Here is a 27,961-nt window from a genome sequence, read left to right as displayed (position 1 = left end):
TTGGTTAGGCCACAACTGGAGTATTGAGTCCAGGTCTCATCACCGCACTTTAGAAAAGATGTGAGGATCCTTGAGATGTTGCAGAGGAGATTTACTGGAATGGTTCCAGGTGGGAGAAGTTTTAGCTACAGGTTTAGGTTAGAGAAACTGGGATTGTTCTCTTTGGAGCAAAGGGGATTGAAGGGTAATTTGGTAAAAGGGTATGAGATTATGACTGGTTTAGATAAGGTCAACAAAGAAAAGCTGTTCTCATTGGCTGATGGTACAAGGGTTAAGTGACACAGATTTAAGGTTTTAGGCAAGAGATGCAGGAGGAATGTGTGGAAGAACTTTTTCTAAGCGTGTGGTAATGAGCTGGAAGCAGAGCAGAGTTTCTAAAGGAAATTGGCGAGGCGCATGTTGGAAATAAACTTGCAGGGCAGTGTGCATTGAACAAGGAAATGGGATTGACTGGATTGCCCGAGAAAGAGTCAGCATGGACTCAAAAGGCTGAATGGCCACCTCCTGTGCTGTTATGACTCTATATGCACGAGCTTCCTCTTCATTCTCCGGGAACGGCTAATGAGCACAAATTGCAAGTGTGTGCATGTCTAGCTCCTTGACCCTTTTCTGCCATTCAAGTAGATGATGGCAATCTATGATCTAACTCCATATGCTTTTACAGAGATCTATCAATTTCTGATTTTAAAACTAACAATTGACCTAGCATCAATGCTGTTTGTAAAGAGTGATCCAAACTTCTACCACTCTTTGCATGTAGAAGTGTTTCCTAACTTCACTGTTGATGACCTTAAGACATAGGAGCAGAAATTAGGCCATTCGGCCCATTGAGTCTGCTCCACCATTCAGTCACGGCTGATAAGTTTCTCAACCCCATTCTCCCGCCTTCTCCCTGTAACCTTTGATCCCCATACCAATCAAGAACCTATCTATCTCGGTCTTAAATACACTCAATGACCTGGCCCCCATAGCCTTCTGTGGCAATGAATTCCATAGATTCACCACTCTCTGGCTAAAGAAGTTTCTCCTCATCTCTGTTCTAAAAGGTCTTCCCTTTACTCTGAGGCTGTGCCCTCGGGTCCTAGTCTCTCCTACTAATGGAAACATCTTCCCCACGTCAACTTTATCCAGGCCTTTCAGTATTCTGTAAGTTTCAATCAGATCCCCCCTCATCCTTCTAAACTCCATCGACTATAGACCCAGAGTTCTCAAACGTTCCTCATATGTTAAGCCTTTCATTCCTGGGATCGTTCTCGTGAACCTCCTCTGGACCCTCTCCAGGGCCAGCACATCCTTCCTGAGATACGGGGCCCAAAATTGCTCACAATATTCTAAATGTGGTTTGACCAGAGCCTTATAAAGCCTCAGCAGCACATCCCTGCTTTTATATTCTAGTCCTCGAAATAAATGCCAACATTGCATTTGCCTTCCTAACTACCGACTCAACCTGCAAGTTAACCTTGAGAGAATCCTGGACTAGGACTCCCAAGTCCCTTTGCACTCCAGATTTCTGAATTCTCTCCCCATTTAGAAAACAGTCTATGCCTCTATTCTTCCCACCAAAGTGCATGACCTCACACTTCCCCACGTTGTATTCCATCTGCCACTTCTTTGCCCATTCTCCTAACCTGTCGAAATCCTTCTGCAGCTTCCCCGCCTCCTCAATACTACCTGTCCCTCCACCTATCTTCGTATCATCTGCAAACTTAGTCAGGATGCCCTCAGTTCCTTCATCTAGATCATTAATGTATAAAGTGAAAAGTTGTGGTCCCAACACTGACCCCTGCGGAACTCCACTAGTCACCGGCTGCCATCCTGAGAAGGACCCCCTCATCCCCACTCTCTGCCTCCTGCCAGACAACCAATCTTCTATCCATGCTAGTACCTTGCCTCTAACACCATGGGCTCTTATCTTACTGATCAGCCTCCTGTGCGGCACCTTGTCAAAGGCCTTCTGGAAGTCCGAGTAGATAACACCCATTGGCTCTCCTTTGTCTAACCTGCTCGTTACCTCCTCAAAGAATTCTAACAGATTTGTCAGGCATGACCTCCCCTTGATGAAACCATGCTGACTTTGCCCTATTTTACCATGCACTTTCAAGTATTCTGAAATCTCATCCTTAATAATGGACTCTAAAATCTTACCAATGACCGAGGTCAGGCTAATCGGCCTGTAATTTCCTGTCTTTTGCCTCACTCCCTTCTTAAACAGGGGGGGTTAAATTAGCGATTTTCCAGTCCTCAGGGACCCTCCCTGACTCTGATTCCTGAAAGATCACCACTAATGCCTCCACTATCTCTTCAGCTATCTCCTTCAGAAAGGCCTGGCTCTGATTTTTAGGTTATGTCTCCTTGACCTAGACTCCCCCCGACCAGTGGAAATAATTTCTCTGTTTTTCAGATCGGTATCTTAAACTTTGATCAAATCCCCCATAATCTTAATTCCTGTGAATACAATCCTAATTTATGTAATTTCTCCTCCTGATGTAACCCTTGGAGCCCAGGTCTCATTCTGATAAATCTATGCTGCTCTTCTCCAAGACCAGTATATCCTTCCTAAGGTGTGGTGTCCAAATCTGAACACAGTACTATAGCCATGGTCTAACCAGGGTTTCTTCTAGCTATAGCATAGTTTCTACCCCTTGTACTCTCGTCCTGCAGATATAGTACTCCACTTTAAAAATAAAGGGCCTCCCATTTAAGATGGCGAAGAGGCGGAATTTCTTCTGAGGGCTGTTAGTCTTTGGAATTTTCTCCCTCAGAGAGCAGTGGAGGTTGGGTCATTGAATATTTTCAAGACTGAGTAGTTCAGATTTTTGATAGACAAAGGCATCAAGAGTTATGGGGGACAGGCAGAAAAGTGGAGTTAAGGCCATAATCAGATCAGCTATGATCTTATCAAATGACAGAGAAGGCTCGATGGACTGAATGGCCTATTCCTGATCTTATTTCTTATGATTCCACCAGATGTTCTGCTTATTTTCTGGACCGATGTGACATTCTAATCAGTAGATATAGGCCAATAAGTCTCTTTGGATCACCACAGCTTTTGGCTTTCACTTTTTAGAAAGTACCCTCTTCTGTCTCTTTTTGGATCAAAGTGGGCTAATGTAGTAGTGCCCTGTTTATTGCAGCATATTTTATTTGGAATATGATATTTATTCCATTAGTAAGGCCTCGTGCCAATAAATATTCTGCTTCATACCGTTCACAATAATTGTCTGTGCAAAAACAAGGAGGAAGAAACTTGAAACTTCTTATGCAAAAGTTTAACTAATACTTAGAGGAGCAAGAAACCCCAACAGGTATTAAAAATATTCCTCCATTGTTTTGACTCAGAATATATCTCTTTAGTTTGGGTAATCAGCAAATTACTCTGTTTTCCCTCCAAAAAACCCGCCATGACAGGTCTCCCCACAAATCCAGGGTTCTGCATGTGTCTGAGAAACCCCCTTTCCTTCATAAAAATTGAGCCTTTTTTTTGATCAGCCTGGACTACGAACCAAAGGCACCTTAAGCATGGAAAATTCCTTATGTTTTCAAGCTTAGGTGTCTCCACTTCAGCATCCAGATGAGTTCAGGCCATTAAAGTGCTCATGAATCAGGTCACTCTGTCATGCATGTGGGCCACATGTATAACTTAAATGCTTGAGTGAAAGGAAATCTGAAATAGCAGGTTACTTTTGGAAGTAAAGAACATTACTAAATTTGCCATCTCCTGCAACCTTTGAGGTAAGTCGATCATTAAAAAATAAATGTAAATTTAGATGGGAGAATATTGAAAATAATCCCCAAAGGTGTTGATTCCTTTTTGAAAACCAAAGTTTCACAGTACCCCCTGAGGAAGAATGACCAGGGATGCTGGCCCAATTTCATGGTGCCTTCATGTGGGGGGAAAAAAATACAATAAGTTTTTAAAAAATCTATTTAATGGAATTGTTGCTTCCTCTTCCATATGGAATATTTCCTTTTTTTAACCTGTAAAATCATTTACTGGCAACTGCCTATTTAAAAAAAAATTCTTCTGGTATTCATGTTAGCAAAAACATGCTTTTATGTTCATGGATAGACCAAGGGATCAGTGTTCAGCTTTGGGGAGCAGAGAACAATAATTGCACTTTGTTTTCTTGGAATGTTTGAAGTGTGAAACTTTTGAATACTTTAGTTGACATTCGTGGTTGCTTCTAAATATAGACAAGTTACTGTTAAGAACATCTGCAATGATTTGTAAATTTGCAGTATCTTTATTTAAAAAAATCATTTATATTTGAAGGTGGATAGCCTGAAGTCTCTAGTTGTATCTGAGTTAGAGGATGCTCTGAACTTTTTCCTATTCATTCATGGAATGTGAGTGCCACTGGCTAGGCCAGCATTTATTTTCCTTCCCTAATTGCCCTTGAAAAGATGGTGGTTAGCTGCTTTCTTGAACTGCTGCAGTCCATTTGGTGTAGATACACACACTTTGGCTTAATGGTCAGAAGTTATGCTTTCAAGCCTCTTTTCTGAGACTTAGACATATAACCTAGGGTTATAAGTAAATTCAGTAAATTCGGAAGATCTGCATTGTTGGAAGTGCCTGCTTTTGAATGAGAGGTTAAACTGAGGCTCTGCCCCTCTGAAATGGACGTAAAAAAAGGCCCATAGCACTATTCAGCGAACACCAGAGAAATTTCCCCCAGTTTCCTGGTCAATATTTAATTATTAACCAATCTTTTATCTCATTACCGTTGTGGGACTTCACTATGTGCACAATGCAGTTCCATACAAAACAACAACGACTAGCTTTAAAAGAATTTCATTAGTTGTAAAGTGCCTTGGGACATCATGAGATTATGAAAGGCACTATATAAATGCAAGCTGTATCTTTTTTTTTCTTTCTAACTCCTCCAGTTAAGTGCTGCATAAAATTTAATCAAAAGTAGAATTTAGAAACTCAGGTAAAATTGTATTTATTTTATTTAGGTCTTCAAGGAAACTTCATTGAGTTTTCATGTGGATTGGTGCACGTTCACCTAGTTCACGAAACTATTGTATGATTAAGGATACATTCACATATATTTAATTAGATCATTGCATATTTACATGTATAATTATACACATTTTATGGGTGTAGGCATTCGCAAACATTGTTTGTGGAATCACTGTGCATCATGACTTTTAAAGTTCTCATCCTTGTTCTGAAATTCCTCCATGACCTCACTCCTCCCTATCTCTGCAATCTCATGCAGTTTCATGACTCTCCAAGATATCCTGGATCCTCTAATTTAGGCTTCTTGAGCACCCCAAATTTTAATTGCTCCATCATTGGTCACTGACCACCTTCAGACACCTACGACCTAAGCTTTGAAATTCCCTCTGTAAACCTCTTCGCTCTCGATGTCACTTTGCTCCATTAAGATGCTCCTTAAAATCTACCTCTTTGACCGAGCTTTTGGCCATCTGCCCTAATATTACCGTATATGGTTTGGGGTCAAATTTTGCTTTATAATGCTCCCGTGAAGCTATGTTGGACATTTTATTATGTTAAGTGTTATATAAATGCAAATTGTTGACTGAATAGTGCCATAAAGAAGAATGTATCATCTTGTAATATATTTTAAATTGTACTGGATGCAAGGACTGATTTTAAAAACTATTGATAATTATCTTTGGATATAGCCATGTATATGCTTCTGGAGTCATAGAATGCTGTGTCTCAGGGTAGTTTTGCTCTTGGCCTCTGGAGACGAATCATCATCTTCAGGTGTAAGTGGTCTCTTAGAACCTTTGCTGCAATTTTTGTTCTGGTCTTTGCTAGTTTGAAATTGGGATGACCTCAGACCAGCATGGTGGTTGATAATACAGAACTTCCTGATGTCAGTGATCAAGCCTCATGTTGCAATGACCTATGATGATTTATAATTTTGCATCTAGTGCATATAGTAATTTGTATGGCTATTGGGTTGCAAGTAAGAAGGTGGAAATCTCAATGTAACTTCTTTGTTTTACATTGATCTCGAAGGGATGATGCTGCAATTATACTTAGTAATTCAAAAAATCTTCCTGTGTATTGTGTTACGCAATAAGAACTTAAGAAATAGGAGCCAGCCAAAGTTATACTACCCCTCAAGCCCCTTCCACCATTCAATAAAAGCATGGCTCATTTTGGACCTCAAATCCAGTTTCCTGCCCGATCCCCATATCCCTTGATTCCTTTGGAGTCCAAAAATCTGTTGATCTCAACCTTGAATATACTCAATGACTGAGCATCAGTAGAATTCTGGGGTAGAGAATTCCAAAGATTCTCAGCCTTCGGAAGAAATTTCTTCTCACTTCGGTCCTAAATGACCGATCCCTTGTCCTGAGGCGATGCCCCCGACTTCAAGATTCTCCAGCCAGGGAAACCTGCCTTTCTTACTCTGTCAAACTCTCCCAAGATCTTATAAGTTTCATTGAAGTTTAGAAGTCATCTGAGAGTATGCCCCTGCAGTGTGAACTTACTGAGTATAAACCCACAGAAAATGGCAGTAGTTGAACAGGTAATTCCATGAAATTATACAAACAGCTGCTGCATTCCCCCTCCTACAGTACACATATACAATATGCTTGTTTTGTTTTAACAGAAAGCCTTAATGGTATTTTAATGGTGTTTGAGCGAACATATGAAACATTTGGCCCCTCGAGCCTGATCTGCCATTCATTAAGATCATAGCTGATCTGTTTGTGTTTCGAAGTCCACATTCCCATCTGCCCCTGATAACCTTTGATTCCTTTGCCTAACAAGAATCTATCCACCTCCGTCTTAAAAATATTCAATGACCCCTCCTCCACTGCCTTTGGAGGCAGAGTGTTCCAAAGTCACACAACTGTCTGAGTGAAAAAAACTTTCCTCACCTCTGTCCTAAAAGGGAAACCCCTAATTTTAAAACAGTACACCCTAGTTTTAGACTTACCCACAAGAGGAAACGTCCTTTCCATGTCCACTTTGTCAATACCGTTCAAGATCTTATATACTTCAATCAAGTCACCCCTTACTCTTAACTCTATTGGAAATGAGCCTAGTCTGTTTAGCCTTTCCTCATAAGACAATCCGCTTATTCCAGGTATCAATCTAGTAAATCTCCTCTGAACATATTTCCATCCTTCCTTAAATAAGGAGACCAAAACTGCACACACTATTTGCGATGTGGTCTCACTAATGCCCTGTGTAACTGAAGCATAATATCCGGACTTTTATGTTCAGTTCCTCTCGTAATAAAGGATAGCATTCTATTAGCTGCCTTAATTACTTGCAGAACCTGCATACTAATTTTTTTGTAACTCATGTACTAGAGCAGCTAGATCCCTCTGCAGCTTGGAATTCTGTTTAAGTAATACTCTACCTTTTTATTCTTCCTGCCAAAGCGAACGATTCCACATTTTCCCACATTATACTCCATCTGCCATATTTTTGCCCACTCACTCAACCTATCTATATCCATCTGCAAACTCCTTATGTCTCCTTCGCAATGTACTTTCCTACCTATCTTTGTGTCATCTGCAAATTTAGCCACCATGCATTCACTCCCTTCATCTAAGTCATTGATGTAAATTGTAAAAAGTTGAGGCCCCAGCGCAGACCCCTGTGGTACTCCACTCTTCACATCCTGCCAATCAGAAAAGGTCTCGTTTATGCTTACACTCTGTTTTCTGCCAGCCAGCCAATCTTCTATCCATGCTAATACGTTGCCCCCTACACCATGAGCTTTTATTTTCTGCAATAACCTTTGATGCGGCACCTTATCAAATGCCTTCTGAAAATTGAAGTGCAACACCATCTACAGGCTCTCCTTTATCCACAGTGCATGTTACTCCTTCAAAGAACTCGAATAAATTGATGAAACATGATTTCCCTTTCACAAGGGACAGTCCAATGGCTTACTGTCAAAGAAATGTACAGGTGAGGAGACTGTTCAGCCCAACTAGCTTGTTGCTCCATGGAAATTTATAAATCAACCCCCCCCTCCCCCCCAAAAAAAAACATGATGTCTGCCTGCTTCAAGTGAATTCCGTGTCCCCTGGCTGGAAGAGATGAAGAAAAGTTAATATTAGAATTTCCACTCATGGTAACTATCTAGCCATTCCTTTTTGAATAACTTGTATCTGTCGGAAACAGATAAGATCATGCTCTGTTGTGATTGCTCCCACAGCCAAACAGACTAAAAAAAACGAGTAGTAGCCTGCTTGGGTGTGAACCATATCTGACCAATTCTTCAAGAGGGTTAAGAGGATTCTTTTTTTAAAACTTGTTCGTTCCCCACCCCACCCTGAGTACAGGACCAATACTAAGAAAAGATTCTGTTATGACTTACAAAAAGCGGTGCGTATCAGTTCCTCATTTCCATTATTGGCTGGATTAACTGGTGTACAGACTTGTTGTCCAGACTATGGTAGATGTTCTGTCGAATGTTAGCAAGTTACAGTGTTGAAAATACCTTTACCAGATGCAACATACTGTATAATAGCGATCCATTCCTTTTAATTAACAATTATATAAACCAAGCATTCCAATGTGTTCTGTTGTAAGTTTTTAAATGGGTGTGGAAATCATTTGTCTTCACTGTTGAATGAAGAATATTTTGGCTGCTTATTTTGTATTTGAGCCTTTCACTGACTTTATTGCAGCTGTAACAGTCATAATATGCAGTCCCTGTAAGTTGATATTAAATGGCATTCAGCCATCAAGGGAAAAAGTTTAGGAAATACGAAAACATAAAACCGTGGTCCGGGGAACCTTACAGCATTTTAAAATTCTGGCATGATGTAACATTGAGAGGAATTGGGAGGGAGAAATGAGGAAGTGGGAGGGAGAAAAAAGGAAGTGCTTTGTTTACCGTAGAACAATGATGTGAAAAATGCAACATGGTGTTAAACAGTAGTCTAGACATGGAAAATGTGAGCAGACTCCAGTTTGATATGTCTCATAGTCATATAGGCTACATTAACAGAGACAACTGGACTCAGTGCCAGATCATGATAATCCATGCTGCGTTTTTTTTTCCAGGAAAAGAAAACAAAATATTCCCTCATTTATTTTGTTTAAAGTAGCCTTGTAGTCTTTACAGCAAATTAAGCACCTCTTTTTTAGGGAAATAAACAGTGTGTGCCTGTGACAATTACCGATCCTGATGTAGATTGTATACTTATGACAAGAGACAACTCACTAGCCTCCCAACCACCATTTTCATAAGAACCAACAGTGATCTTTGATAAACCAAATGCTTGAGAACAACAACTGTTTCTATTTTCTATTTCCTGCATGTTATCCTCGTTGTGTTGCCAGTGCTTATGGCTCATGATAATTTCTGTTGATGCTCATTGCAACTTGGGTTTGCTATCAGAAACATATGGGATAACAAGAGAAGAGGGCAATCTAATTTCCTCCACAAGACATCCAAGACACTCACCCTCCCTCACTCCCACACCCTTGTAAATACAGGTCAGAGCACATAGCAGCTAAGGATTGGAAATTGGGTCTACCATAATAGAGTATCTATTAGCAATCTGGCATCTCCAAGCTACTAAGCTACCTTTTGTTTTCTTGTTAGTCTTCTTGAGCACCTTGGAGTGGGTGTCTGATTGGTTTAGATCTATCAAATACATCTTCATTGCTTACGGACGTTAAAATCCGACAAAATGTTCCAAACTAGGTACCCCTGAGAGTAATTGAAACAAGTGTCATTTTATATTTTTAGCATATTTTAAGGTTACAAATCTGCTGTAACTGTTGACCTGAGGTAATTAGCTGTAGTCCACGAGGGACCAAAGGCATCTCTCTCTGTTAGGGACAGATAAGTGGTTAAATAGCTTGAAGAGCACTGCTCCGCATCAAGCCTGGGGCAAGCTAAGAAGGCAGGCCTCCATGAGCTACTGAGGTCATTAGTGGGCAAGCATTGGTTCAAGTCGGGCAGTGTCACATTTATCCTCACTGGTGTAAATTTCAGTTATATCTCTGCATGCACATTCAAATGAACTTATACTTATTTGCAGAGTTCTTTACCCTGCTGTTAAAATTAATATTTAAAGCATGTGATTGTGAACACCCACATTCTTCACTCTCCATAAACTTAAGCTGATCCAAACTTCTTGCTATTTTCTATCCAACTTCAAGCCCCATTCATCTTTTATTTTGTTTTTCCTGATGTACATTGGCTCAGCATCTCATTTAAAATTTTCATGTTTAAATCCATTTATGGTCTTAGCATAATTATCTTTGTCACCTCATCTAGCTGGACAACACCCCCTTGCCCAGAACTTTGCATTCCACTGATCCCTTGTACAGCCCACTGCTCCCTTTGCACTATCTGTGGTCAGGTATGCTCTCGGGCATCTCAGCCCTATGCTTGGGAATGAATTCCTTAAATCTCTATCTTTCCACTTCTCTCTACTCCTTTTAAGAAACCCGCAACAACCTTTAAAACACACATCTTTAACCAAGCTTTTGTTCATCCTTTCCAATATGTCCTTTGGCTTGACATCCATCTTTGTCTGACTACACTTCTATGAAGAGTCTTGGTATATATTTGTATGGTTAAAGTGATATGTGAATGTAAATTGTTGTTGTTGAACGTGAAAGCTATTCATGGAGAATCTTTATCTTTCCCCCAAATTTTTCCCTTGCAACTGTTTCCCTACTTGTCTCCCACTCACTAACCATTTATTTTTCAAGCTCTGCCTCTTGACTGACATTTTTGCATTCCATTTATTGCTGTTTCTCTTTGTCATAGTGACTCTTAGCAGTTTTTCATGCCAGTTAGAATTGTGCCTATGAAAGGCATCTGAGTGCTTCAGTTCAGATGGCTGCTACTATCCAATTCATTAAGTAATGTAATTCATAGGTTTGGAAACTGGGATTCCTGGATGCTGGGGGATCTGCCAGGTGATTTCTGGGATGTCTGTGAGGTCTTCAGATCTCTGCCCTTCTATTATTAGTGGCCAAAGTTTTCTTGGAAACCAGTGATGTAATATGTTGGATGAGGTGTTTGAGTTCAGTTAACAAAATCTGAGCTACCTTGGACCTAGTGTTTAGTCTTTTACAATTTTTTTGTAGTTGAAATTGCAAACAAACTTGTGCATTATTTATAGTGACGCTCTGTTAAATTTACAATATGTATGATCATCTCCGGAACAGATGACGTTTAAAGGGATGATGTAGTAAATGAACCCGTGGAAGACATTTAACACATCATTATGTGTACTAACATAATTATCTAGATGCAGTTTTGTCTGTTTTTTGCATTTAATCAGCTGCTGCATATGACCATGAAAATTACAAGTTCTTTAGTAGTATGACATTGATGTCAAGTTTTCATCAACTGGACTTTGAAGACCATTAAAATTAATTTCCAGTAGACTAATTGACACTGAACTGTTGGCAGGCTAGGTTGCTGGTGATTTTTGGGGGGTGTGGGGAATCAACAAAAGGAATGTTCTATTTACCAAGTATAGTGCATTCCTTGTTTAAAGCTGGTAGTCCACAAATTATCATTTGCAATATATTCCATAGAAGGCCTCTTTTTAAAGTCAGCCATGACTTAGTTTTAAAAATCCAGTTAATACTGCATAATTTAACAATGTAGTAATTAGGATTTCAGTAAAGTGTAATAGTGGTCAAGTGAAATTTTCATGCTATGTACATTGGAACTGCTAATTATACCCAGAAGTATTAAAAGTATAGATTTTGCCCTCTAAACTTGAACATTAGGATGAAGTTGGTAGTAGTGGGAACAATTTGAGGTGATAATTGAGTGTTGTTGAACAGTGACTTCACTTCAAAGTGATTGATTGTATGTGAGGCACTTGAAGCAGTTTTGGAAGAAAGTGATGAGGTAATATATAATTGCAAGGCTTTCTTTAATATCCTGGGAGTCTGGCAAAAGATCTGGAACTTGCTTTGTGTGGAATTAATATATTTTATTGATTTTTAACAAAAACTCAGGAAATTTAACAGTAGCAATGAGGAGGGGGAAGCTGCTTTGACATATCACTAAGATCTCTGTGAGAATGCATTCTAATGAGATGCCAACTATAGCAAATCCCAGCAAGCTTACTTTTGAGTTGCAGCTGACTGCACAAGGCCCATGATTGGGAGCCAGTGCCATTGGCATCAGTCTTGTGCCATATAAAAGCAGCTGAAGAGAACAATGCTTTTGAGTAATATTTACAGGACTGAGGAATGGCTTATGCTATTGAGTAGATGCAGTGAAACTAGACCCCATTAGACATTCTATTCCATGTATGTGAGGGGGATCTGATTCTGTTCAAACTAGAATTGCAGATTTGTTACAGTGCAAGAGACCATTCGACTCATCGTGTCTGCACCACTGTCCGAATAAGCAATTCACCAGTGCCATTCCCCCACCTTCTCCCTGTAACCCTGCACATTCTTCCTTTTCACATTAGACTCCAATTCCCCTTTGAATACTGTGATAGAAGTTACCTCCACTGCACTCTCGGGCAGTGCAATTCATTCCTTAGCCACTTAGTGTGAAAAAGTTTTTTCTCAAGTTGCCTTTGCTTTTTGCCAATTACTTTAAATCTGTGCCCTCTCGTTCTTGATCCTTTCACGAGTGGGATCAGTTTCTTCCTATCCACTCAATACCCCTTGCAATTTTGAATACTTTGAACGTGGGAGCAGAAGTAGGCCATTTGGCCCATTGAGTCTGCTCTGCCATTCAATGAGATCATGGCTGATCTGATGATCCTCAACTCCACTTTCCTGCCTTTTCCCCATAACCCTTGATTCCCTTACTGATTAAAAATCTGTCTATCTCAGCCTCTATCAATTCTCCTCTGCCTTCTCTTCAAGGAAACAGGCCCAGTTTCGCCTTTCTATCTTTGTAACTGAAATTCCTCATCCCTGGACTGATTGTCGTGAACCCTTTCTGCACTCTCTCCAATGCCTTCATATCTTTCCTAAAGTGCGGCATCCAGATCTGGATGCAGTACACCAGCTGAGGCCGAACTACTGTCTTATACAAGTTCAACATAACCTCCGTGCTTTTGTACTCTATGCCCCAATTAATAAAGCCTAGGATACTGTATGCTTTATTAAACGCTCTCTCAACCTGTCCTACTACTATTAATGATTTATGCACATATACACCCAGATCCCTCTGCTTCTGCACCCTCTTTAGACTTGTACCCTTTATTTTATATTGTCTCTCCATGTTTATCCTACCAAAGAATCACTTAATTTCTCTGCTTTGAATTTCATCCATCACTTGTCCACCAACTTGTCTATGTCCTTTTTGAAGTTCTGCATCATTCCTCTCACAGTTCACAATGCTTCCAAGTTTTGTATCAACTGCAAACTTTGATATTGTACCCTATCCACCATGGCCTAGGTAATTAATAGATATCAGACAGAGTAGCGGCCCCAACACTGACCTCTGGGAAACTCCACTCTCAACCTTTCTCCAGGCTGAAAAATAGCTATGCAGTATAAAATAAGTCCTTTTAAGATGGGTTTCTGCAGCCGTATAGAACGTCACTAAACCAAATGCTGACTGTTCAAGCAGATCTGTAATTCAACTAAGGGTGTTTAACTTTGTGCGAAGTGTATTTTTTCAATGTTGGGGCAGACACGTGCCAGCTTGATTAGTTTATTTTGTAGACTATGTAAAAATGTATGTCAGCTGTCAATGTCAACCTTTTTATATCTATAAAATTCCTTCTGAAATCAGCATTTAACATTAGTCCACCAGAACTGATTGCATGGCAAACGAAGTCCTCCAGATAGAAAATCCTGAAGTGTGTAGCAGGGACTATGACACAGCTTGTTAGTTGGCTAAATTGGCAGAAGAGTGCTGCTGGAGGATAGAACACAATTCTACTCTACTCTTCCAGGGTTGCAATACTAAGTGGCAAATCTTTTCCTAATCTGACCCCATATTTCAGTTGCTGCTTCCACTGCTAACTATTAAACTTGGATGTTGTATTTAAATGACTCTTCTTCTTTCCAACATGAATGGTTGCTCACAATGCTCCTCCTCAAATGCCATCAGCATCTCGTTTAATTAACCAGCTCTAGTTTGGATTAGTGGGTGCTGTTGTATTAAAAATGTAAAATATTTTTTAACAAGTCCACAGTTCTCGAGTGACAGGCACAGAAGATTTTCATTTGCATTTATTCTTTCTATCTCTAAAGGTAAAGATGGTTTTCCCACGTACTATAATAGCGCAGTGTTCTTGAAATCGTCAAATATTTTGTGTGAATTTTAAAAAAATCTAATCTAGCCCTCAACCATTTTCCCAGATTACTAACTCCCAAGCCACCTTTATGCTCCACTGAGCTACTTGCTGAGCTGCAGAAAAATGATTTACACTGAGCACAATAGTATCTGGAAAAACTCAGCAGGTCTGGCAGCATCTGCGGAGAGGAGCACAGTTAACGTTTCGAGTCCGAATTCGGACTCGAAATGCTAATTGTGCTGCTCTCCGCAAATGCTGCCAGACCTGCTGAGTTTTTCCAGGTGTTTTTGTTTTGGATTTCCAGCATCCGCAGTGTTTTGCTTTTATATTACAATAGTATCTGCTTCCCTCCACCCCTAATATTTTCTCCATCATGGTCACTGTTGAATCTACACCAATGCAGCTGAAATCAAAGATGTTATATGCTAATGACTTACCTCCAAGTATCTACTGTGTTTATTACAATAAATATGCTACATAAATGCAAGATTTTGTTATGCTTCAACAAAGTTTCCATGTATTCTCATTGTCTTGCTGCTTTCAACAAGGCTGAGTGTGCACTTATACATTTATCCTTTATATGCAGACAACAATCTCACGAAGAATTAGGAGTGATGTAACAGCTTTAATAGCCTGAATTGCAGTTTAATGTTAAATCAATATGCATTATTAGTCAGCAATGGGTTATGTGTGCAACCCCATTTTCAGCATGTCAAGTTATATTTGTAAACCTGTATAAAAGCTGTGTGTTAATCAAAGGCTTCTGGCATGCCTCTTTGATAATTTCTTAAACCACTCCTTATCTTGGAACAAAAGACAAGTTTGACATAAATTGGTACAAAATCTTTATCCTGTATTTCCTGTATTCCTCATGAAGCATACTGCAGATTGTATAGCATTGGATATCTAAATTCTGGGATTACAGAATTCAGCTGGGAATGTCATGGATTTATTGCTAAGCAGCATAAGACATAACTAAACCTAGTGGAGGAATTTCTGTTGATGTTTAATGGCTCACAAGAGCAACCAGGGATGACTTGTTCTCTCAGCTGAAAGCTTCCACTCATTCCTGCTCATAATACCATGGCTGAGACCTGGAACTCAGAATAAGAGGTTAATCCGTTTATCATGATTCCAGGCTATGTTATATTTATAACTATTTGTTTTATACTCCTTACTCCTACAATCTCCATGTGTTGCAAAAAAGAAAGGATGTGCATTTATATGTAGTGCCTTTCATGACCTCAGGACATCCCAAAGTGCATCATAATCACTGAAGCGCTTTTTAGGTATAGTTAGTGTTGTAATTTATGGAAATATAGCAACCAATTTGTGCACAGTGAGCCCCAGAAGTACCAGTGGGGTAAATGACCAAAATAATCTGTTATGGCGGTGCTGCTTCAGGGATAAGTGTTGACACTGGGAAAACTCCGCTCCTTCCCTTCAAATAGTATTGAGATCTTTGATGCCCACCTAAGAGGAAAAATGGCACTTCTGATAGCACAGCATTCTGTTGGTACTGCACTGAAGTATCTGCTTAGATTATGTGCTCAATTTGGAGTAGAACTTGAACCCATTAGCATGACTTTGATGAGGAAGTGCTGCCACTAAGTCAAACTTGATACTTTGTTACCTTTCCTAGATGAAAGGATATACATAAGACCTTTTCCCATATGTCACACTATGTGCAATGTCCCATAACAGTCTGCAAGGTTATTTGAGAGTTCCCCTGACTTTTTTTCCTTGGAGATGCCTCTGGTGTTTAATTAAGAGTGGTGTACCAAGATTGGGGAATTTTGGCTGTGATACCATTTAACCTACTTGGTACTTTGTGCACTACTGGATAATCAGTATTTTTATATTTTGCTGGGACCAAAAACTACCTGATGGCATGTTATTTTTAATTTATGGGATATGGGTAAGGCTAGTATTTATGGTTCTGAAACTTCTTAGATAAAACTGACTGGTTTACTAGACTCTTTGAAAGGGTAGTTAAGGGTCAATCACATTGTGACTCCAGGTCCATTGCATATAGACCACACCTGGTAAAGATCACAGATTTCCTTCCCTAGAGGTCATTAATGAACCAAATGAGTTTTTAATGACAATCTGGTAGTTCCATGGTCCCCTTTACTGATGTTAGCATTTTATTCCAGATTTATTTAATTAGTTGAATTTAAGTTCCCCAGTTGCTGTGGTGGGATTTGAATTTATGTACTCTAGATTAGGCATCTGGATTACTAGCCCAGCGACAACCACCCTGCTGCCACACCTTTGAGCTGGTGGCATGCATAATGTTGCAACATGGGTTTATAGTATGCAGCTTCACTGCCATTTTCCAGTCAGGATGTCTTGGGCTGAGTTGATCTGCTCTATGCTTTTAGTGCTTATCTCTTCAGCTTGCCTTGCTTATCAAAGAATGATGTGTGGCACAGGTTGCAAATGACATCCCTCTAATTTTTTTTGTGCCCAGCCTATTTATTTAAGTGTTTGGGGCCTTCAAGTTTTTCTGCATGGCAGTGCACGTGCGTTAGCTTACAGGATTGATTGGTACTCAAATGCCTTTGAAGAGATGGTAGAGGCATTAGTTATAATCTTCCAAAATTCCTTAGATTCTAGAAGGTTGGAAGTGGATTTGAAAATAGCAAATGTAACCTTTATTCATAAAGGGAGGGAGACAGAAAGCAGGAGCTGACAGGCCACTTAGTCAAACATCTGACATACAGAAATTGCTTCAATCCATTATTGAGGAGGTTATAGCAGGATACTTAGAAAATCATAATCGGGATCGGGCAGAGTCAAAAACAAAAAACTGCTGTGGATGCTGGAAATCCAAAACACAAACAGAATTACCTGGAAAAACTCAGCAGGTCTGGCAGCATCGGCGGAGAAGAAAAGAGTTGACGTTTCGAGTCCTCATGACCCTTCAGCAGAACTGAGTATAGTTAGGAGAGGGGTGAAATATAAGCTGGTTTAAGGTGGGGGGGAGAGAAGTTGGGGGGGTGGGCGGTGGTTGTAGGGACAAGCAAGCAGTGATAGGAGCAGATAATCCAAAGATGTCACAGACAAAAGGAACAAAGAGGTGTTGAAGGTGGTGATATTATCTAAGAAAATGTGCTAATTAAGAATGGATGGCAGGACACTCAAGGTACAGCTCTAGTGGGGGTGGGGTGGAAAGACTGACAGGGTATTACAGTTATAGATTTAAAAATAATGGAAATAGGTGGGAAAAGAAAAATCTATATAAATTATTGAAAAAAACAAAAGGGAGGGGGAAGAAACGGAAAGGGGATGGGGATGAGGGGAGGGAGTTTAAGATCTAAAGTTGTTGAATTCAATATTCAGTCCGGAAGGCTGTAAAGTGCCGAGTCGGAAGATGAGGTGCTGTTCCTCCAGTTTGCGTTGGGCTTCACTGGAACAATGCAGCAAGCCAAGGACAGACATGTGGGCAAGAGAACAGGGTGGAGTGTTAAAATGGCAAGCGACAGGGAGGTTTGGGTCTTTCTTGCGGACAGACCGCAGGTGTTCTGCAAAGCGGTCGCTACTCCAGCATGATGCCACCACCAAACACATTTTCCCTTCACCCCCCCGGCGGCATTCTGTAGGGATCGTTCCCTCTGGGACACCCTGGTCCACTCCTCCATCACTCCCTACTCCTCAACCCCCACCTATGGCACCTCCCCATGCCCACGTAGAAGATGCAACACCTGCCCCTTCACTTCCCTTTTGTTTTTTTCAATAATTTATATAGATTTTTCTTTTCCTACCTATTTCCATTATTTTTAAATCTATAACTGTAATACCCTGTCAGTCTTTCCACCCCACCCCCACTAGAGCTGTACCTTGAGTGTCCTGCCATCCATTCTTAATTAGCACATTTTAGATAATATCACCACCTTCAACACCTCTTTGTTTCTTTTGTCTGTGACATCTTTGGATTATCTGCTCCTATCACTGCTTGCTTGTCCCTACAACTACGCCCCCCCCCCCCACACACACACACACACACACACACACACACACCTTAAACCAGCTTATATTTCACCCCTCTCCTAACTAGACTCAGTTCTGCTGAAGGGTCATGAGGACTCGAAATGTCAATTCTTTTCTTCTCCGCCGATGCTGCCAGACCTGCTGAGTTTTTCCAGGTAATTCTGTTTTCGGGCAGAGTCTACATGGTTTTGTGAAAGGGAAATCATGTTTAACTTATTTATTAGCATTCTTTTGAGGAAGTAACAAGCAAGGTGGATAAAGGAGAACCTGTAGATGTGGGTGTACTTGGATTTTCAAAAGGCATATCAAAAGTTCATAAAAAAAGAGCAAATGGTGTATGGGATAGCATATTAGCATGGATAAAGGATTGGCTAGCTAATAAGAGAGTGAGGATAAATGGGTCTATTTTGGGCTGGCAAACTGTCACTAGTGGAGTGCCACAGGGATCATTGCTGGATCCTCAACTATTTACAAACTATATCAATGGCTTGGTTGAAGGGACTGATGTACGGTAAATTTGCTGATGACACCAAGGTATGTAGGAAAGTAAGTTGTCAAGAGGAAAGAAAGAGTCTACAAAGGGATATAGATAAGTTAAGTGAATGGACAAAAGTTTGGCAGATGGAGTATAATATGGGAAAATATGAACTTATCCACTTGGCAGAAATAATAGAAAAGCAGTATACTATTTAAATGGAGCGATATTGCGGAGCTCAGAGGGATCTGGATGTCCTAGCACAAGAATCTCAAAAGGTTAGCATGCAGGTGCAGCAAATGATTAGGAAGGCAAATGGAATGTTGGCATTTATTACAGAAGGAATGGAATATAAAAGTAGTGAAGTTTCACTGGAGCTGTACAGGGTGAGACCAAATCTGGAGTAGTGTACAGTTTTGGTTTCCTTATTTGAAGAAGGATGTAATTGTGTTAGAAGCAGTTCAGAGAAGGTTCACTTGACTCATTCCTGGGATGAGCGGCTTATCTTATGAAGAAAGGTTGAACAGGTTAGGCCTATACCCATTAGAACTTAGAAGATTGAGAGGTGACCTTATTGCAACATATAAGATCCTGAGGGAACCTGACAGGGTGGATACCGGGAGGATATTTCCTCTTGTGGGCGAGACTAGAACTAGGCACACAGTTGAAAAATAAGAGATCTCCCTTTTAAGACTGAGGTGAGGAGAATTTTTTTCCTGAGTTGTTTGCGGAACTCTCTTCTCCAAAGGGCAATGGAGGCCGGGTGATTGAATTTGTACAAGGCTGAGTTAGACAGATTTTTGATAGACAAGAGTTATGGAGGGCAGGCAGGAAATTGATCTTCAGGTCACAACCAGCAGCCATGATCTTATGAATGGTGGAGAAGGCTCAAAGGACTGAATGGCCTATTGTTGCTCCTAAGTCCTATGTTTATCCTGTATGGGAACTTTCAGGTTGCTGCATGGCTGTGAAGCTTAGTGGTAACATTGGATGCATGATCCTGAAGGAGTGAAAGGGAGGAGAATATTTTAGGGCCTTTTTTTTTAATGACATCGTAGGTTTTGGTAGAGTAGACTAACAACATGGAAGTCATGCTGCTGCTGTCCTTCTGAACCAATGCCAGTGTGTAGCCCAAGGAGTAGGGCAGCCTTTTTACTGACTGTAATTAGACTGGGAACAAGTGCTCAGAATTGGGGAAAACAGATCATCTTTCAGTTCTAGTTAGTGCAAGTTTAAAATCTTCCAGGGCAGTAGACAATGGCTGAACTCATCCTGTATATATGGTAGAAATGAGCTGCTTTGTTGAAAGAAAGTGCCAGCCCTCGGCCAGTAGGAAACAATTTTATTGGACATATACTAAACACTAGAAACCTTGGTTCTTCAAACACACTAAATGTTAAAAATTGACTATATAATTATATAAAGCTGTTAAATGGCATTCTGTATGTGGTCAGAGCTTTTTCTATGGGACATTTTGGGCACTCAGCTTTGCTATGTTTACAAATCTCTGTCCCCTTTTCTAATGCACCAGCCCTTAGCTTGAACTCAGGAATGCAGTGTTAGGAAAAAAATTATATGATTACACATTTTACTGCTCTGTAGTAATAATAGTAAAATGTCAGGCATCCAACATATCTATTAAAGTCATGGAAAAAATTTCTCTGTGCAGAGAAATCACACCTAGGATTCTTCCAACAGCAAACGGATAGCAGTCAGTGGAATTCTCTGTGGAGCTGGCTAATACTGCTGTAGCTTTTTTTAGATTTGTTTTTAAAATGCAACATGAAGATGGGAGGGATTTATTGTTTCAAGTACTTATTACACCCACACACTCTGCATCCTTGAAGTTTTCAGTAGTATTTTGGGAATTACATGATATTGTCTACTTTTGAATTCTTATAATATATTGCCCCCATTAATTTTCAGTACACTCAAGTTTATGAGACAGAAAAGATTTGAAGCTGAATGCCTTTGTAATTTTAAACCCAATCTATTTGGAGTAATGTCTGATATAGATTGATTCCAATGATTAGTCAATTATTATCATGCCATTATTTTTGTACTATGCTACCACTGGGATAGTAGAAGGTGAACATAACATAAGAAATCGAAGCAGGAATGGGCAATTTGGCCCCTTAAGCCTACTCTGCCATTAAGATAATGGCTGATTTTGTTTGTGGCCTCAACTCCATAACCCTTGACTCCCTTGTAGATCAAAAATTTGTCGAGATGAGCATTGGTATATTGTTGCCTAGGAATTCATATATTTGTAGTCATTTTAATTTTTTAATAAATTTCTGCTGCTGTTAGTTATGTATTCATTCAAAAGAAATGTTCCCATAATTTTGGTTTTGGGAATAAGAGAAGACAGGCTAAGTTATTAGAATTGCCAGGCTAGACAATTCTGCTCTTGTTAGGCACGTTGCCTGCTGTGGTCCATTTGTGGTTTAACTTTTGCAGTGTATTATAAATATGTTTGCCATTTAAAACAACCACTGAGGTTCCCTCCATGCCATAACCAATCACAATCCAAAGAGGAGGTATGCAACCTTTTCCTGTACCGCTAGAAACCGCACAAACTCTGGGTGACTTGCTAATATTTCTCTCCCTGCCCTATGGAGCAGTGGGGCTGTATGCACATAATCTCCTAATTGTTTAGTTTAAGTTAGAAGTGCACTGAATTTGGGAATTGAGAGCTGTGGCTCACATCTGTGTCAATATTCCAATGCTGTATTCCATTGGATTACCTTTCTTTCAACCTATTGCCTTTTAGGCATTAAAGTGCTAAACTGGGGAGATACGGTTTTGCATTGGGGTGCAGGGCGAAAGTTTTGTGTTTCTCGACATCCTGAATAACTGATCAACCAGTTGTGCCAAATGGAAGTCAGGAGTTTCCCTAAAGGAAGGGAGGGAAAATAGGAGAACATATTGAAATGGGCCGCTCTTGCGCACTTGCAAGCAGTTGGCTATAAAGTAACTAACATTGGCAGAGACAGAGGAGCAGGTTTCCTGCTTGGCTGGACTGTCGGATGGTGTAAGCCCATGGAAAGAAAAATAATTCTTTGCTTATGCAAAGAAAAGTATTGAGTTGGAGACCCTGTTACCACACCACTGGCCACATAACATTGCTTCTATCTCTGTGAAGTGTATTTGAGATGTTTAACTGGGCAACAGTACTTTTCAGTTGAACACAGCAATGTGAAATACTTTAGTACAGTTTGCAGAAATAGTTTTTTATGCTAGGGGCAAGGGAGGGAATCACTACTTTGTTTTAGTTTTTATTCCGTTCATAAAAAATTACATTAATATTTTTAGAAAAATACTTGCAAAATTGCAGACATTGTCAGAGATTGATTTAATTGAAATTGACGTGTTTGAAATTAAAATACCATTCATACTGTTTTTCTTTTTAAAAGAACAGCCATCAGCGTTAATCAAGAAACCATGCAAATGCCTGGCCCTTTTCTGCTTAAACTTTTCCTAAAAATAGACCATTAAAATAGTGCTCCTCCTGAGTGCACAATCCAGCAGGTTGCAAAGGTATTTTGGTAGTTTTTTTTATCAGTTAAAACTCTTGCAAGCTTTAATTATTCAACTACATAATGTATAACTCTAATGCTTAGTAATATGCTGCTTATAATGTACTACTGTATGCTGTTAGGAGAGTGGAGACTAGTGTTTTTGTCTGAAACAGTTTCATTCCAGTCAGAAGTGTAATTGGAATGCAGTCAGTCTCTGGAGGAGGGAAGGGGAATCTGGCAATAAGAGCAGTTGAGAGCATTATTCAGATTAGAATGTAGCCAGCCATTCATTATTACTACACACGTTAGTACAGTGTATCATTGTGTTTCCACAGCTGGGACTTGTTTAAGTTGTCTGATTATATGATAGAGTAAAGGCGTGCAGCTGTTATCCAAGTTCACAAAATAAAGTAAGGTTTTAATAATTTTAATCAAATACCAATGCAATCCTATTATTAAAAGATAAAATTTTACATCAAAACTTCTTTGGCTTTTGTGTTTTTAATGAACTGCTGAATGTCCAAGAACCTTACTGGAGCCTTGAAGATGTGGGCCATTAAGTATGTCATCAGAGTGTCACTTTATGAATGTGATGGTGTGTTAATTGTTAAAAGGAAATTCTGTTACACAAAAATTTGAAGAGAGTCTGTTATTTTTGCCATATACAAGCAAAGTTTAAAATTGCTTGTTATAAAAGAAAGATTGATTGATTGGATTTATATATCACTTTTCACGACCTCCGGATGTCCCAAAGAATTTTACAGCCAATGAAGTACTTTTAAGCTTACTCACTGTTATATGTAACATTCTTTTTAATTGTGTCCTGTTGGTTGTCAAAATTTCTTTCAAACTTATCTGTGACTAATGAGATACCAGTGGTGATAGGAACTATGTTTTCTTGTCCAGTTGCCTGCCTCAGGCCTACCATTGCCCCACTGTTACTCAATTCCTAGTTAATGGCTTTGTCACCCAAAGACTCCTTCCTTGCCCAGCACCCCATCTTGCATTAAATCCCATTTGCTCATCACTGCCCCTGATTTTCTGTCCTCCAATGCATTGAATTTATAATTTTGCCCTTGTCTTCAGATATTTTCAGTGTGGTTACAGTAGTGTCGTGGTTATGTTGTCAATAATCCAGAAATCTGGGCTAGAGAAAGTGAGTTCAAATCCACTGAAGAATTTTAATTTTTTAAAAAAATATTTGGAAGTGAAAAGCTATCAGTAAAAGTGACAAAAAAGCTGCTGTTTATTGTTAAAATCCAATTGATTGACGTCGTTCAGGGAAGGAAACCTGTTGTACATAGTCTTTCCTATGTTATTCCAATCCCACACCATTGTGGTTGACTCTTAACTGCCCCTGAAGTGGCTTAGCAAAACAATCTAGTGTATCCAAACACTATATGGAATAATTTGTTGGGTCAAGTAGAAGGCCCATCATCTTTTCAGGTCAACTAGGGATGGGCAATAAATGTTGGTATTGGCATGGTCACTCACATTCTAAGAAGGTTTTTTTTTTAAATGAATTGAATTTCCAACACCTTGCACCCACCCTATCTTTTCAACCTACTTCAGCCTTGTACTCTCGCTGCCCGACCAAATGCATTCCCCCTTCCCTCACTATTGACGTAATATCTGGAATTCACTCTCTAAACCCATCCCTCAACTTTCTCTGCCTTCAAAAAATACTTTTCAACCTGCCATATTAACCAAGATTTCTGTCACCTGTCAACATTCCCACAATGATCTAGTATATGTTCTTTTACGCCTTTTATTTATTCTTTATTTCTGTAAAGTGTTATATTTTCTACGTTAAAGATTTTATAAAAATGTGTGTTGCTGTTTTTGTGATACCAGTTGTCTTTAGCTGCTCCATCAATGACCTTCCCTTCATCCTAAGATCAGAAGTGGGGATGTTCACTGATGATTGTATGGGGTTCAGTTCCATTTGTAGTACTGCAGATGATGAAACAGTCCATGTCTGAATGCAGCGTTCAGGCTTGGGCTGATGTGTGACAAGCAATATTCATGCTACACAATTGCCAGGCAATGACCACCTCCAGCAGGAAAAAGTCTAATCGCCTCCTCTTGACATTTGAAGAAAGCACCATCATAATAGAATGTTACGATTAACATCTGGCGGGGTGGTCACCATTAACCAGAAACTTAATTGGATGGGCCGCATAAATACTATGACTAAAAGAAGAAGTCAGAGGCTGGGTATTCTCCAGGGAATGCGTCTGGATTCTGCAAAACTTTTCACCATCCACAAAGCGTAAGTCAGGAGTGTGATGGAATACTGTCTACTTGCCTTGATGGATGCAGCTCCAACTGCTCTTAATTCAACACCATCCAGGACAAAGTAGCTCTCTTGATTGGCACCCCACCTACCAGCTTAAACATTTACTTTCTCCACTTCCAGCTGCAGTGTGCACCATCTGCAAGATGGACTGCAGCAACTCGTCAAGGATTTTTCGATACCGCCTTCCAGATCTGCAACCTCTATTACTTAGAAGGACAAGAGCAGCAGGTACATGGGAATACCACCACTTTCAAGTTCCCCTTCAAGTCACGCACCAGCCAGACTTCAATATAGACCAGCTATTATTGTTGGAGCAAAATCCTGGAACTCCTTACCTAACGCACTATGTGAGCGCTTTCACCACACAGACTACAGAAGTTCAAGAAGGTAATTCACCACCACCTGCTTGAGGGGCAGCTAGAGATGGGCAATAAATGCTGGCTTTGCCAGTGAAAACCCACATCCTGTGAATAAATTAAAAATAAAATGTGCTGTTCAGTTTTACGCCCAAGTTGTGACCTGTTGATGTGACATGAAAAAATGGGACAAAGTGATCTTTTGTTCATGCTCTTATTCCTGGAGTGCAGTGGGCCAAGAAATGCCTGTTTCAATGATTCTCCTGGATCTGCTCTGAACATGCGCTGGAATTTGTGCAGGAGTTCATTAGGGTGATAATCTCTTCTTATGGGAAGTATATGGCCTGTTAAACCCCTTCCCATGATTTGACATACGAAATCAGTAATTTCACCATAGCTGTGAACTATATTCTGTCAAAGTATAGTTGCTATATTGTTGGAAATTTCAAGCTTTTACGAGAATTTTGCAGAGTTACTTGAGTCCACCCATCGCTTAGTCAATTAACATCTTCAGGAGTGGAGGCAATAAATGAGAGGTTGTGGTAAATTTCCCCCTATATTTTGGCAAAATGTTAATCAAGTATCCTTCAAAAGGGCATTTTAATTAAATCAACTGTTGTTGGCCATATTGAGAATTTTGCTGCATGAGAAATGTGTGACTTTTGAATGAAAATTTAGCTTCCAATTTTACTTCTGGCACATTTTGCACAAAATTTAGCAGGATGTTTAACTGCCTTATTTTGAGAATATAACACATGTTTGGCTTTTTCTGAAATTTGTCAATCTAGACTGAGTAAAAGTTAAATCTTTCACAGACCAGGACCTTCATGGGCTTCATTACCATGAACATTTTGCTGAAAATATAGACTTAATTTGAGATTCAGCAAAAGGAGCTGAATAAACTGCTAATTTCTGACATTGCTTTTGTCTAATCTATTCATAGTTTATGGTTTGGTATTAAATAATGAACTTTCACATCATTACATAATGTAGTCAGAACTATGGTGGATGGGAGTGAGGAAAATTAGATTACAGGTAAAATGGATGAGTTAAGGGTGAGGATTGGCATGTGGAATTGTGATATAGATTGTGATCACTGAGACGTGGTTGAGGGAAGGACAGGATTGGCAGCTCAACATATAGAATCTTCAGGCGAAAGAGGAGGAGGCGTTGAATTATTAGTTAAGGAGAGATGATATCTCGGAGGGGGCATCGAATGAAGCTTTGTGGGTAGAGCTCAGGAATAAAAAAGGGGCAGCCACATTGTTAGGTGTTTATTATAGACCCCCAGATAGTCAGCGGGAAATTGAGGAGCAAATATGTGCACAGTTTGTGGAGGTGTGTAAAAACAATAACAATAGGGTGATTATTAGGTGATTTCAACTTTCCCAACATTAATTGGGATAGACACAGTGTTAAGGGCTTCGATGGAGTAGATTTCTTGAAATGTGTACAGGACAACTTTTTAGGTCAATATGTAGAGGGTCCAACAAGGGACGGCGCAGTGCTGGACCTAATTCTGGGGAATGAAGCCGGACAGGTGGTTGAGGTGATGGTGGGCGAACATTTTAGCGATAGCGACCACAACATGGTACAGTTTAAGTTTGTTATGGACAAAGAAATCAACAAGTTGCAAAAAAATGTTTTGGATTGGGGGAGAGTGGATTTTAGTAAAATAAGGCAGGATCTGGCCAAGGTAGACTAGGAACAGTTACTTGTGGGGAAATCTACAGAGGAACAGTGGGGGTGTTCAAAAAAGAAATGGGGAGGGTACAGGCTCAACATGTTCCGTCTAGTGTGATAGGAAGGAGTAACTAGCCCAGAGAACCATGGATGACCAGAGGTATTCAGGTTACGATGAGAAGGAAAAAAGAGGCTTTTAGCAGGCACAAGGGAAGCAAATCAGCAGAGGCATTAGTGGAGTACAGAAAGTGTAGGGTGGAGCTTAAGAAAGCAATTAGGAGAGCAAAGAGGGGAAATGAGAAAGCTCTGGCTGGTAAAAGTAGGGAAAATCCCAAGATATTCTATAAGTATTTCAATGGGAAGAGGATAACCAGGGAAAGAGTAGGGCCCATTAGGGACCAAGGGGGCAATCTATGGGTGGAGCCAGAGGACATCGCTAGAGTGTTGAATGAATACTTCACATCCGTCTTCACCCAAGAGAATAAGGATGAAGGTATCGAACTCGGGCAGAGAGACTGCGAGATTCTTAAGCAAATTGATATAGGGAGTGACATGGTAATGGAGGTGTTTGCAGGCTTAAAAGTGGACAGATATCCAGGTCCGGATGATTTGTGTCCCAGACCGCTGAGGGAGGCAAGAGAGGAGATCGCAGGGGCTCTGACCCAAATTTTTAATTCCTCTCTGGCCACGGGGGAGGTGCCAGAGGACTGGAGAACAGCTAATGTGGTTCCTCTATTTAAGAAGGGTTGTAGAGATAAGCCAGGGAACTACAGGCCAGTGAGTCTCACGTCATTGGTAGGGAAACTATTGGAGCAAGTTCTGAAGGAGAGTATCTATCTCCACTTGGAGAGGCAAGGTTTGATCAGGGATTGTCAGCATGTCTATGTCAGAGGGAGGTCATGCCTAACAAATTTGATTGAATTTTTTGAGGAGGTGACCAGGTGTGTAGATGAGGGTAGTGCAGTTGATGTAGTTTATATGGATTTCAACAAAGCCTTTGACAAAGTCCCACATGGGAGACTTATAAAGAAGGCAAATGCACATGGGATATAGGGTAATTTGATAAGGTGGATTCAAAATTGGCTTAGTTGTAGGAGGCAGAGGGTGATGACAGAAGGATGCTTTAGTGAATGGAAGCCAGTGTCCAGTGGCGTACCACAGGGATCTGTGCTCGGCCCCCTATTATTTGTCATTTACATAAACGACACAGATGACTATGTGGGGGGTAGGATTAGTAAGTTTGCAGATGACACAAAGATTGGCCGGGTGGTTAACAGTAAAGTTGAGTGTCTTGGGCTACAGGAAGATATAGACGGGATGGTCAAATGGGCAGATAAGTGGCAGATGGAATTTAACCCTGATAAGTGAAAGGTCATACACTTTGGAAGGAGTAATTTGACAAGGAAATATTCAATGAATGGCA

At 40.1% G+C, this 27,961-nt stretch overlaps 1 protein-coding gene across 4 annotated transcripts in view; it reads left to right on the top strand.

The window, feature by feature from the left end:
• The window catches only part of smurf2 (SMAD specific E3 ubiquitin protein ligase 2), a 218,273-nt gene that overhangs the window by 60,019 nt on the left and 130,293 nt on the right, over positions 1-27,961 (top strand). For 3 of the 4 annotated variants that reach the window (XM_078571230.1, XM_078571229.1, XM_078571232.1), the window contains exon 2: positions 24,620-24,886. The exons of the other annotated variant lie outside the window; for it this stretch is intronic. In XM_078571230.1, coding sequence (XP_078427356.1) covers positions 24,620-24,886 — 267 coding nt within the window. The remainder of the gene's footprint in view (positions 1-24,619; positions 24,887-27,961) is intronic. 4 annotated transcript variants of the gene reach the window in all.

The sequence above is a fragment of the Cetorhinus maximus genome, chromosome 24 (assembly GCF_964194155.1).
Source record: "Cetorhinus maximus chromosome 24, sCetMax3.hap1.1, whole genome shotgun sequence".
NCBI lineage: Eukaryota > Metazoa > Chordata > Chondrichthyes > Lamniformes > Cetorhinidae > Cetorhinus > Cetorhinus maximus.
The sequence above is the reverse complement of the archived record's forward strand: the minus strand, read 5'-3'. Positions and strand labels throughout refer to the sequence as shown.